Source organism: Zingiber officinale, chromosome 6A (genome assembly GCF_018446385.1).
Source record: "Zingiber officinale cultivar Zhangliang chromosome 6A, Zo_v1.1, whole genome shotgun sequence".
NCBI classification, from domain to species: domain Eukaryota; kingdom Viridiplantae; phylum Streptophyta; class Magnoliopsida; order Zingiberales; family Zingiberaceae; genus Zingiber; species Zingiber officinale.
Window position 1 is genome coordinate 108318736 of NC_055997.1, and position 12023 is coordinate 108330758.

The following is a 12023-nucleotide window of genomic DNA, read 5'->3' on the forward strand; positions in this document are numbered from 1 at the left end:
ACTGTTCACAAACCTCAAGATAATGACCATTTGCTCCCATTTAGATATATCTCGTGCTTCATCAACAAGAATACAAAAACATTTATCTCCAACTTCTTCATGAACCATCTTTCGTACTCTGTTAGCCATAATATGTAAAATTTCTTTTTGAATTTCTAGAGTGATATATTGGGCATTTTTTGGAGCATTTTCAAGTACAACTCCATCAATTTCTGTATTCATTTTTGCAAAAGTCTTTACTAAGTCAAGAAAGTTCCCACGATTAGATGAAGATAGTGATTCATCATTATCTCTAAAGGCACAACCTTGAAGTGATAGCCAGTGAACAACGACAATTGAGGTCCTCAAACACAAACGATTTTTCTCTTTTTCCTCTTTAGATTGGACATGCATCACATTATCAATATGTTGCGAGGTCTCATCAAATATGAGGTGAAGAAGTTGTAGAACCAATATGAACAAGAAATGCATATATTTTTCTAAATTGTCAAATCCTTCATTAACTAGTACTGAGATATTAGATGAATTAACATCATTCAGGAAAAGAAAACAATAAAAGCAATATGCCTTATTTATTGAAGGCGAATACTCTAACCAATGAAATTTCTGGAACCATTTTTTTTAAAACTGATGATTCTGACTTCTAAATTTTAGCCGGATACTCCAACATATCTGGTTGATAAGGTCTCATATTTAGATATGAATGTCTTATCTCATCTCGTACATTGATATGATATTCATATATCTGTTTTCTTTTTCCCGAATCTCGTTCAATACAAATAGAGGATGATTGATGCTCATCGCTTGAAGAGGAAATTGAAAGAATTTGGACACTAAGAATTGGAAGACTTTCACTAGATTGATGTTACCTTGTAGGGACGGATGGAATTGAAGTGCTTTCACTTGTTTGACGATCTCTTTTTTAAAAATAAGAGACTATCATTTTTCCTTTCTTCACAACATATTAGTGTTCCATTGTAAAATAGTTCAAATTATATCCCTAAATAAATAATAAAATAACAATAGAATAAATAAACAATTAAGAGTAGTAGTAGACATGCTAATAAAATAGATAAAATCAAAATCAAAATCAAGTGATTAATCACAGAAAACCAAGACAAGGCATACTGCCACATCTAAATATCTAATTTATGTGGCCAAGGAAAAAAAAGATTAGTTATTATTCTAGGCTCTAAATCTTATTGCATCCTAAATATCTATCCATGAAAAGAGACAATCACCGAACCACGTGTCCTATGATCATATGCAATTCAACACGACAACACCCAAAAAAAAACAACAAACAGGTGTAATTATGAAATCACGAAGAAAAACGAGGACAAGAAGGTGGACACTTTTAAAATCTGATTAAGATGAAAATGAAAATAGAGAAATTAGGGTTGACCTTTCTTTCGCTGCCAATGATGGTAGACGCCGGCACTTATGAGATTAGTGCCCTTCGTGGCTTCGCCGATTCCTGATGATTCAACGGAGGGTTTAATCGTCGATTTGTAGAGATGTGCAACACTACCGGATCTGCACCAAGCCAGCAACCCAAAATTAATTAAACTCACATTATATCTCTCCCTAAAAATAATTTTTGGATGGGGCAACAGGGCTGGGCTATAGCCTAGTATAGCCTCAATGAAGATCCATCTCTGACGCTGGATCGTCCGGTGCTATCCATCTTATGTCTCGGTCTAGTTCTTAAGTCAGATTTCTTATTGACGATATCAATTTGATCCTGTCTGAGAACAAAAACATCTGACTCGCTGACAATACGCTATTATTGCTGATTCGGAAAATGAGGTGGCTCCTATTTTGTGATGAAGAAGAAGAAGAAGAAGAAGAAATCCCAAAAAACGAATTATAATGATGGCCAGGGAAGTCCCTGGCAAAGCCACTACGATGCTCAAGTCAGTTCTTTATGAAGAAGAGAATGGTTACTGAAAATTAAGATTTGCATACCTTTGCTCATAAGAGTCAACTATCTTTTATAGAGCTAGATCTCTTTAGCATGTTCTCCCTGTGCCCTCCATTTCTCGTTGTTGTGACCACATTCCCAAAAATAAATGTCCATTACGACCCATTTATGTCGGAATTAATAGCTGTGTTTTTTGTTTTTTCAGCTATAACGGTTGCATTATTTATTATCCTCTAGGAACAACGTAACACTTCGTTGCTCTAGTCCGTAATAGTTTGAGAGAGCCTGGAATCGTGAGTTTAGAGACAACAATCGAGAGTCAGGTGTAGCTGGGAGTCAGACATCTAGCGTAGCTAGGAGTCATAAGTCAAGTCAAAAGTACCCAAGAGTCGAACACCGAGCGTAGCCGGGAGTCGGTAGTTGGAAGTAGTTAGGAGTCAGACACCGAGCATAGTCGGGAGTCAGGAGTAGCTGGGAGTTGGACACCGAGCATATCTGGTAGTCGGCAATTGGAAGTAACTGGGAGTCGGACATCGAGATGTCGAGCATAGCCGGGAGTCGGCAATCGAGAGTCAGACATTGAACGTAGTTGGGAGTTTGTCAAAAGCATAGCCAGAGTCGACAGTCAAGAGTTGGGCCTCTGTTACCCCTCATGTCATTCTGATTTGATCATTGACACCGAGGAAATACCCCAGCATCACTTAGGATTGGTGGATCCATGCTGACCATGTTCCCCTCTAACCACCCATGTAACTCTTTGCTCCAGTGGCTCTTCTCTTCTACCATCCTAGCAAGGCACTCTCCGTTGTAGGGTTCAGGAGCGTGCAACCAAGCATCTTTCAGTCTACCCATGCATCTCTTCATGCCGGTCGGCGAAGAAGGCTTTCCTTCCTTGGGTGTTGATTTTTTTTTCCATTGTCCCCACTCACCATTGCTAGTCATTTCTGTCACGCGACCATCCTCAACAATTCGTGAAAACAAAACTGAAATCATATTAGAAAGCATACCTGAAGTTACTTGAATGAAAAATACTGGAATGTTCTGGGTTGTAGAATCCTTCAGTTGATCCCAGTGCTAGTCATGCCTCACTTCTCGAACAATTAGTCGAAGCTGAATGACAAGAAAATGAGTGGACCAGCAACAAATAAAGGTTTGATCGTGATGGTTAATTTGGATTTCGAACCAAATTTTGGTTCCTTCCCTACAATTCTGCCAATTCATCTCTACTTGATTCCGCTCGTCAAAATGAAAGGGTAAACACAGAATGGGAGTGCTCTTATGTAGATTTGGAATCATTCCGTAAACACAGCATAAGAGTGCAAGGTTAAGAGTGCAATAGCTGGTCCCATTCTACAACAGCTTCTACGGATCAATAAAAATATTTCTCGAGGGTCAAACAAACAAAGAAATATAGAGTTATTAGCTAGAACACTCAGTTCCCAAGCTATTAACTAGACAATGCACAAGAATTGTCACTGATCAGATTCGTTCAAGATAGAAAAGAGATCCATTTTTAAGGCTGCTTTCTGGTTTTATCACTGGAGTTGGAGTTAGAACATGAGGAACAGTGTTGAACAATTTGGCACCGACGATCTTTGTTGCTCTTCTCTCCTTTGTCTCTTCAGAAAAAACTCCTCAGATGCTGCTTTTTTGAGCTAAATTCCACTAGTAAACACATTAACAAAGATAATTCTCAAAGATCAAACATGTAAACTTAGCTTCTAGGCTTCTAGTTTGGGTAGAATGACGAAAGGTCAAATTCTACCGAAACAAACATTGACAATTGACATAGGCAACCAGAGATTTGCAGCATTGCATTTAGCAAAAGCTAAAACGTTTCTGAAAGAACTAGTTTGGAATTAACTAAGATCAGATACAAAACACTGAAAATAGATGCATTGTGACAAAATTTAAGTATTGAATAGTGTTTACCTTGCTAAATGAGTGGCAAGTATCTCCCTGATCCTTTGTCCATTCTCATCATCCTTCCCATCGAAATTTGGAAACTCTTGCTGCATCGCACTAGTGTCAGTTCCATCCGCCATGAAGTCACCAGACTTGATGAGGAAGTTGTGGAGCAAACAGCTTGTTACCACCACATAGGGCAGAGCCTGAACGCACTCCTCCTTCCAGCTTGCGGGTAGAAGCCGCCATTGCATGCGAAGTCGCGCGAAGGCCCTGTTCACCAGCTCCATGGCGCAAGCGTGGAAATGGTTGAATGTCGCAGCTTTGGAGGAGTTCGAGCTCGACTCGCCATCTCTGTATGGTGTCAGCAACCAGTGTAGAAGAGGGCAGCAGGAGCCACCCAGCAAATACTTAGGCAAAGAGCCCCCGTTAAGCTCCCTGGTGGACGAAGCAGTTCCCAGCAGCAAAGCTTGAGTTTTGGAGAGCTTCGATTTGGTGACTATCTCAGCAGGTGTCGTCGATCCGTGCCACCCGACGGAGATGTCAAGAAACCTCCCTTCAGAATCCACCAAACCCTGCGCGACGATGGATCCTCCTCGTGCGGTCCCTTCGACGGTGAATCGGGTGAAACCGAGCACGCCACAGCAGTTGGGCAGCAACAGCCGATCGAACCCACGGACGACGCGTTCGAGGTCGGAGGAGAAGTCGAAGAGGTGGCCGAGCCGGTCGACGGCGGCTTTGCAGACCTCGTAGAAAGAGCGGCACGCGGCTTCCTGCGAAGGGAGGCCGAATCGGTGGGCGACGGCGCGGTAAGGAGCGGCGTGGGCGAGGCGGAAGAGAGCGGCGCCGAGCTTGACGTCAGCGGGAACGGAAAGGTCCGATTGGAGGGCGGGGTAAAGAGACTGAAGGAGAGCGCCGAAGGATCGCTTCGACATGCGAAAGGACTCGGCCCATCGGACATCGTCGACGGCGGCGGAGGCCAGGAAGCGGGAGAACCAAGGGGCGGAGGGAGGAGGAGGCAGATCGATCGAGAGAGAATGGGGAGGGAGGACGGACAGGAGTCCGGAGAGGGATTCGGCGGCCGCGGCGATGGAGGAGTCGAGATCGAGATACTGGGAAGGGAGGAGGGCGAGGTCGGCGGAGGAGCGGAAGCGCAGGGAGCCCGACAGCGCGGAGGAGAGGATGTCGAGGAAAGGGGTCAGCTCCTCAGCCGTAAGAGGCGAAGGAGGGTTCTTCGTGGCCGGTCGGGAAGGCGTCGGGGGAGCGGCCGTGGAAGAGCGGCGCTTGCTACCGCCAACCATTCCCCTTATTTTTGACGCACCGGCCGTTTCGGACCTTTCGGTGATGGCGACGAGCCATTTCGAGCCAGTTACAAATGCAGTAACCCCCGTCGATGTGGCAAATTACTAAATTATATAAGATCATTTAATTAAGGGCAAAACTAAAAAAAAACGCCGCGAATAATCAGATAAACATCTTTTTCCAATTAAAATCAAATGAATGCGTAAACTATCTGAAATATTTCTAGACCCATTTTTAGATTGAAGTTGAATTAGTTGATTGTTAACTTCCCCAATATAATAGATACTACAATAGGTAAAAGTTGACTCATAACTTTTATAATAATATAATTAACTCATGTTAATTTTATTTATATAAAAATAATAATTTAGTTAAAATAATATTTTTAAGTAAAATAAATCAAACAAATTTCATCACATCCATTGTAATTTAAATGAGCATTATCTAATCACGATCTATTATATAGAAGCTAATAGTTAGTTATTAAAATGTATAGAAACTAGTTGTTAGTAGGGATGTAAATGAATCAAACGGTTCACGAGCTATTCGGAGCTCGATTCGGTAAAAAACTCATTCGAGTTCGTTCGTTTATCTTATCGAGCCGAGCTCGACAATTTTATCCAGCCGAACTCGAGCTTAAGGATATTCGGCTCATGAGCTCGCGAACATGTTCGTTTATAGGCTCGCGAGCCAAAAAAACGAGCCTTAAACCGAGCAAAAAAACGAGCTCTCAAACGAGCCAAAAAAATGAGCTCTAAAACGAACTTTAAAATGAGCTTTAAAATGAGTCAAAAAACGAACTCTAAAACGAGCCACAAACAAGCTCTAAACGAGCCCGAAAACGAGCTCGAGCTCGCTTAACGAGTTAGGCTCGTTAACTTTGATAATCGAGCTAATAACGAGCCGAGCTCGAACTGTTCGCGAGCTTGATAATTCTAAAACGAGCCGAGCTCGAGCCTTGTGATAAAAGCTCGATTCGAGCTCAAGCCGAGCTCGAGCCCGAATATAACTTAAACGAGCCGAGCTCGAGCCTAATACTGTTCGGCTCGGTTCGGCTCGTTTACATCCCTAGTTAGCTTCTAAACAGTATGATTAAGTTATGTTAATTTTACTTATTTAAGAGTGATACATTATAAATGAACATTATTTGATTAGTCGTGTAGAAGCTAGTAGATAGCTGCTACAATGTGTAAAAACTGATTGCTTATATCTACAATAGTGTGATTAATTTTTTTTTTTTTTTTTTTTGCTTATATGAGCGTAAAAACCTTTTTAAAATAATATTTCAATAAACAAAATAAATTAAGGGGATCTATCACACCTACTAAATTTGAATGAGTACTATAGGATTACAAATCGACTGTATAGAAGCTAGTATCAATAATATGTAGAAGCTAGCTGCTAGCTTCTATAACAATATTATTAACTTATATTAATTTTACTTATTTAAGAGTGAGAGTGATAATCTGATTAAAACAATATTTCAATTAACAAAATAAATTAAAATGACTTTATTATATCCACTACATTTAAAATAAATATTATTTGATCACAATTAACCATATAGAAAATAGCAGCTACCTACTATAACGTGTAGAAGCTAGCAACTAGTTTCTACAATAGTATAATTAATTTATATTAATTTTATTTATTTGAGAGTAATAACCTAATTAAAATAATATTTAAATGAGAAAAATAACTAATGGAACTCTATTACATCACTACATTTGAAATGAGCCATGATTTAATCACGATTGACAATGTACAAGTTAGCAACGAATTATTACAATAGTATTAAGTTTAGGGTATTTTTGAAATAAATTATAAATAAGACACCCATTTAATATTTCTCTTAATTTGGGAGGTATTTTTAAAATTTTCCTTTTAATTAATTAAAGAATTAGAAGAAAATAAGTTTTGCTTATTTTAAAGAATAAAAATTTAAAAGTCATTCTAAATTATGTAAATCATCAAAACAGTTTAAAAAACTCAAAAACCGTCTCATTTATTGTTATTTCTTTTATAGACATCTATAAAAGGATTTAAAATAGAATATTTTAATTTTATAAAACATGTCTTTTATAGTTAACCAACAAAAGAGATTTTAAAAGAGATATTTTAATTTTTTGTTTAAAATCTTTCCTTGTTTGATGCATAAGTGGTGGCTGGCCATGTAAAGGAATAAAAGGAAGTTTTAATTTTTTGTTTTAAAACTTCCCTTCTTTGGATTTACCAAGGATTATAAAAGAGAGGGAGATGGTGCCTCATAGAGAAAAACCTAAGCCTTGCATCCTCTCTATTGTGGTCGAAATTATTAGAGTGTATACTGAAAGCCTAAGCTTTTGTAAACATTTATTTTGAATAAAGAATCACATTTGGTCAAATTATCTACATTTGTTTGTAGTTGTTCAATTAATTTATATTGTAGATAACATAGTATGTGGTGTCACATACAGAAGATGATGTTATCAGTACCTTATAAATTATAAACAGTAACTCACGACCAAAATGGAAAGGAACAAATCATTGGAAGGTCGTAGTGTAATTAGGAATTAGTTTATCTTAACTATATAATTACACTAGTACACTTAGAGTGTATTGAGTAGGACCATTAGAGGTCGTTTCTTTTATACTGACTTTATAAAGGAACAAATACCTCAGTTATTATGAAAGTGTGTGCTCTTAATCCTAATATAATAACAAGCACATATATTTGATATTTATTTCTTTAAATTATCAATGGGTGATATTTATTTCCTTATTTACCAAAGCTAAGGAATATAAAAGAGGGGGTTGGGGTGCCTTCATGACACATAACTTTATTATTCTTCTCCCTCTTTTCTTCCTTGGTGTGGCCGACCCCTTCAAGCTCTCTCTTCTCCTTGTTGTGGCCGAACCTCTTCTTCCTCTTGGAGATCAAGTGGTGGCCGGTTTTCTAGCTTGGAGAAGAAGGAGAGAAAGCTTTCATCCCTTGGAGCATTGGTGGTGGTTTCTCTTCTTCCTTGGAGGTGCACTTGATTTGACCAAACCTTGCAAGGAGGAGAAGAAGGTGCTTTGGTGTTTTCTCATCTCGGAAGATCGTTGTCCACACAACATCCGAAGTTAGAAGAGGAATACGGTAGAAGACCTAGAGGTTTTTGCTTGCAAAAGAAAAGGTATACTAGTATTTTATTTCCGCATCATACTAGTTTCATCTTCATGTAAAAAATACCAAATACAAGAGGCATGCGATTCTAGTATTTCAAATTTATTTTCGATGTTGTGCTCTTTGTTTTTCTTTTCCTTGTGATTTGATTGTTCTTTTCGGTTGACCTAAAGTTATTTAAGGAAATTAAATATTAGCTTTCCTTAAAAGGCTTTGTCTAGGCGGTGGTGGTTGTTCTCATATCCAAGAAGACCATGTGCCTCGCCATGCAGTCCTGGAAGCCAATTTAGGAAATTAATATTTAATGGAATTAATAACTTAGGTGATTTGGATCGAACGTGTTAAGTTTCGCAGGAGATTCAAGTCTAAACCTAAAAGAACAAATAGATTAAACTTTGGATCAAACGTGTTAAGTTCCGCAGGCGATCCAAGTTTAATTTAAAAGAACACATGATAGCTAGGAAAAGGTTCAGACCTTTGTACAAAATTTTTGTACAGTGGAATCATTAGGTTTTCCGAGTAGCAACCAACAGAAATTCCTCTCTTCTATTCCCTTGGTGGCCGGTCATCTTCTTTCTCTCTTCTCCTTTTGTTTTCTCTCTTGGAGACCGGCGGCATCAATTTTGGCTTTCTCTTGGTGGCCGGTTGCTTGAAGGAGAAGAAGAAGAGAAGGAAGCTCTCTTGTCTAGCATGTTGGTGCAATATCCTACAGGTCAAGGTTGACCTGGGTAACCAAGCTGAGTCTTGGTTTGGGTTTAGATGTTTGACAATAAGATATTGATTGAAGAAGAGTCAAGTAGGTCAAGGTTGACTGGATACTTGACTGGGAAGTCCTAACTGGGATGTCAGGCAGAAGAAAAGTCCTGGTGAGTGAAGCCAGGCAGAAGAAAAGTCCTGGTGAGTGAAGCCAGGCAGAAGGAAGTCCTAGTGAGTGAAGCTAGGCAGATGGAAATCCTGGTGAGTGAAGCCAGGTGAAAGTCCTAGTGAGTGAAGCTAGGCAGATGGAAATCCTGGTGAGTGAAGCCAGGTGAAAGTCCTAGTGAGTGAAGCTAGGTGAAAGTCCTGGTGAGTGAAGCCAGGCAAGGGAAAATCCAGATGGATCAAGGATGATCGGACATCTGGTGCTGGGAAGTCCAAGTAGGTCAAAGGATTGACTGGATACTTGGCATGAAAGAAAAGTCCAAGTAGGTCAAAGGGATTGACCGGATACTTGGCACAGAGAAAAGTCCAAGTGGGTCAAAGGGATTGATCGGACACTTGGTAAGGGAGTCCTAGCAGGTCAAGGGAGTGACTAGATGCTAGGCATGACATACCAACAGGTCAAGGTTGACCGGATGTTGGTTTGGGAGGTTTAGGACTTGGTTTTGGACAAAACCAAGTCGGATCGATCGATGGATCGATCCAGCTCGGATCGATCGGTGGATCGATCCGACTGTCCCAGATCGATTCCGGATCGATCCGTGGATCGATCCGAGGTCCCAATCGATCGATGGATCGATTGGGGGTCCTCAGCCGATAGCGCTGGATCGATCCGTGGATCGATCCAGCGCGCTTCAGCTCGGCGCTCTGGATCGATCCGTGGATCGATCCAAAGCCTCCCCGATCGATTGGGAACATTCGAATCGATCGGGATCCGACCGTTGGCGTCGTTTATAGCTGCAGGCGTTCGATGGCTGAAAAAACAACTTCTCCGATTCACTCCAGAGCTCTCGCCAACTCCTCCACAGCGCTCACAAAGCTCAGATCGCCAGCTCTTGAAGGATCTTGGAAGCTCTCCAAGTCAAGAGGCGGATCAAAGCCAAGAAGAGAAGCTAGGGTTAGGGTTTTGTACTCATTGTAAGCTTGTAAGCTTGTATTTCTTGTATCCTTTCCCTCTCTTCTTGTATTGAGTATTGTAGGGCTTCTCCGCCCTTGGTAGTTACCACAAAGGAGAGTTTTATCTAGTGGAGGGTGTGTGTGTTGGTGTGGATCCTTGGATTAGTCACCTCTTGTGAGGTGGATACCAAGTAAAACCAACCGTGTTAGCGTTGTGTGTTTGTTTCTGTATTTTTCGCTGCACATCTTTGAAGGAACAAGCAACGCCGAGCACCGAGCGAATGCGACGAGCTATTCACCCCCCCCCCCTCTAGCTACTTTTGGTCCTAACAAGTGGTATCAGAGCGAGGTCGCTCTTCACCGGAATCATCGCCGGAAGGGTCAAGTACAACAAGAAAAGCTAGAGGGTGAAGAAGTTGGAGCAAATTCATCAAAGTCAAAGAATTCAAGAAGCTCAACTTCAAGATGCAATTCCAAGATGGACTTGGATTTGATACAAGGGTGGCTCCACCATACACTTCTACAAGTTTCGATTCTTGGAAATCAAGAATCAAAAATTTTCTTATGATGGAGATAGAGCAATGGTTTGCTCTAATGGAAGGCTTCAAAGCTCCAACAAACTCCAAGGGCAAGCTTCTAAAGAAAAGCAGATGGAGCTCAGAGCAAATTCAAAGGGGCGAGGCAAATGACAAAGTGACCAAGCTTCTGGTCAACTTATTGTCTAGCCACATCTTGGCTCGAGTTGGAGAGTTCGAAGATGCCAAGGAGCTTTGGAGCAAATTGGCCAAGCTTCATGAAGAGATCCCCTCCACTGTACAAGATCATGAAGAATCCAAAGAGGGTGACTCTTTGGAGCAAGACCAAGAGGAGGACCCCGAGGTTGAGAGATACTCAACCTCCGAAGAAGAGGAAATCCAAGAAGCTTCATCCTTAAGGGAATGCACCGAAGGGAACAAGGAGGGAGCATACTCCTTGTTTCACATTCAAAATGATGAAGCCTCCACCTCTAGGATTGAGGGGGAGCAATTCATGGTGACGCCGGATCAAGAAGAAGGAGAAGCTTCTACATCCGGGTCAAGTGAAGAAGAAGAAGATTGTGCCACCTCCGAAATTCAAGAAATATCAAATGGAGGAGCAAGTGTCATCCCTATACAAGAAGGTATAAATGTTTCAATTAATAATAAAAATCATATAATATGTTTTGAGTGTAGGGAACATGGGCACTATAAGAGCAAGTGTCCCAACTTGGCCAAGAAGAAGGGCCAAGTGGCACAAAAGGGCAAGGAGAAGCCCAAGGAGACCACCCCCGGGACAAAGAAGAGCAAGGAGCACATTGTGTGCTTCTTGTGTCAACAAAAAGGGCATTACCGAAGTCAATGCCCCAAGGGGAAGAAGATGGTCAAGGCTCAAGGAGGCACTAGTCAAGGGGGAGCCTCCAAGGTAAAAAGGAAGGTAACTTTCATTGAGCCTATTCCCTTGCAAAATGGTAAAAAGCATGCTAGGTCAAATTTTTATCATTTTAATGCGATTTACCATAAGAATAGGAAGCATGAGGGCCTTAAGGAAAAACATGTGGCCCTACATGCCAAAACTACCCAACCTAAGGTTAGGAAGGTAGATAGACACTTGGGCAATAACTCTAAAGATTTTAGATACAAGCCCAAAAACAAATATGCTCATGAATCAAATGAAAAATCTAAAACTAAGGACTTAGTGATAGAAAATCAAGTCTTGAGGTCAAGACTTGATAAAATGGAAAAGACCCTAAAAAGGATGGAAAATATCCTATTAGGGCAAGATGAGCATAGCCTAGGTCTAGGAGCACAAAGGTCATCTAATGGCCATAGAGGTTTGGGATACAAACAAAAGGCTAAGAAGGATGTGCCCTCTTACCATAGAGTTCCATATAGTTATGGAACAAACCCTAGGTCT

At 40.8% G+C, this 12023-nt stretch overlaps 1 protein-coding gene across 4 annotated transcripts; it reads right to left on the bottom strand.

Moving 5' to 3' along the window:
• Positions 1-3237: 3237 nt before the first annotated feature.
• Positions 3238-5223, bottom strand: LOC121997342 (protein ALP1-like). Of its 4 annotated transcripts, none has more exons than XM_042551696.1 (3): positions 4018-5223; positions 3857-3936; positions 3238-3579 (listed from the first exon to the last, which is right to left on the bottom strand). In XM_042551696.1, the coding sequence occupies exons 1-3, from the start codon at positions 5128-5130 to the stop codon at positions 3546-3548; spliced, it is 1227 nt and encodes a 408-aa protein (XP_042407630.1). In that variant the 5' UTR covers positions 5131-5223; the 3' UTR covers positions 3238-3545. The 4 variants fall into 4 exon arrangements, with proteins under 4 accessions (XP_042407630.1, XP_042407631.1, XP_042407628.1 ...); XM_042551697.1 differs by having other exon boundaries at positions 3238-3589; XM_042551694.1 differs by having other exon boundaries at positions 3857-5223.
• Positions 5224-12023: the final 6800 nt, after the last annotated feature.

Bases quoted from the DNA above. Each gene is read 5' to 3' on its own strand.
- LOC121997342 (XM_042551694.1), bottom strand. From the start codon at position 5,130: ATGGTTGGCGGTAGCAAGCGCCGCTCTTCCACGGCCGCTCCCCCGACG. The intron at 3,580-3,856 runs GTAAACACTATT...AGTGGAATTTAG, and splicing joins CTTGCCACTCATTTAGCAAG to CTCAAAAAAGCAGCATCTGA.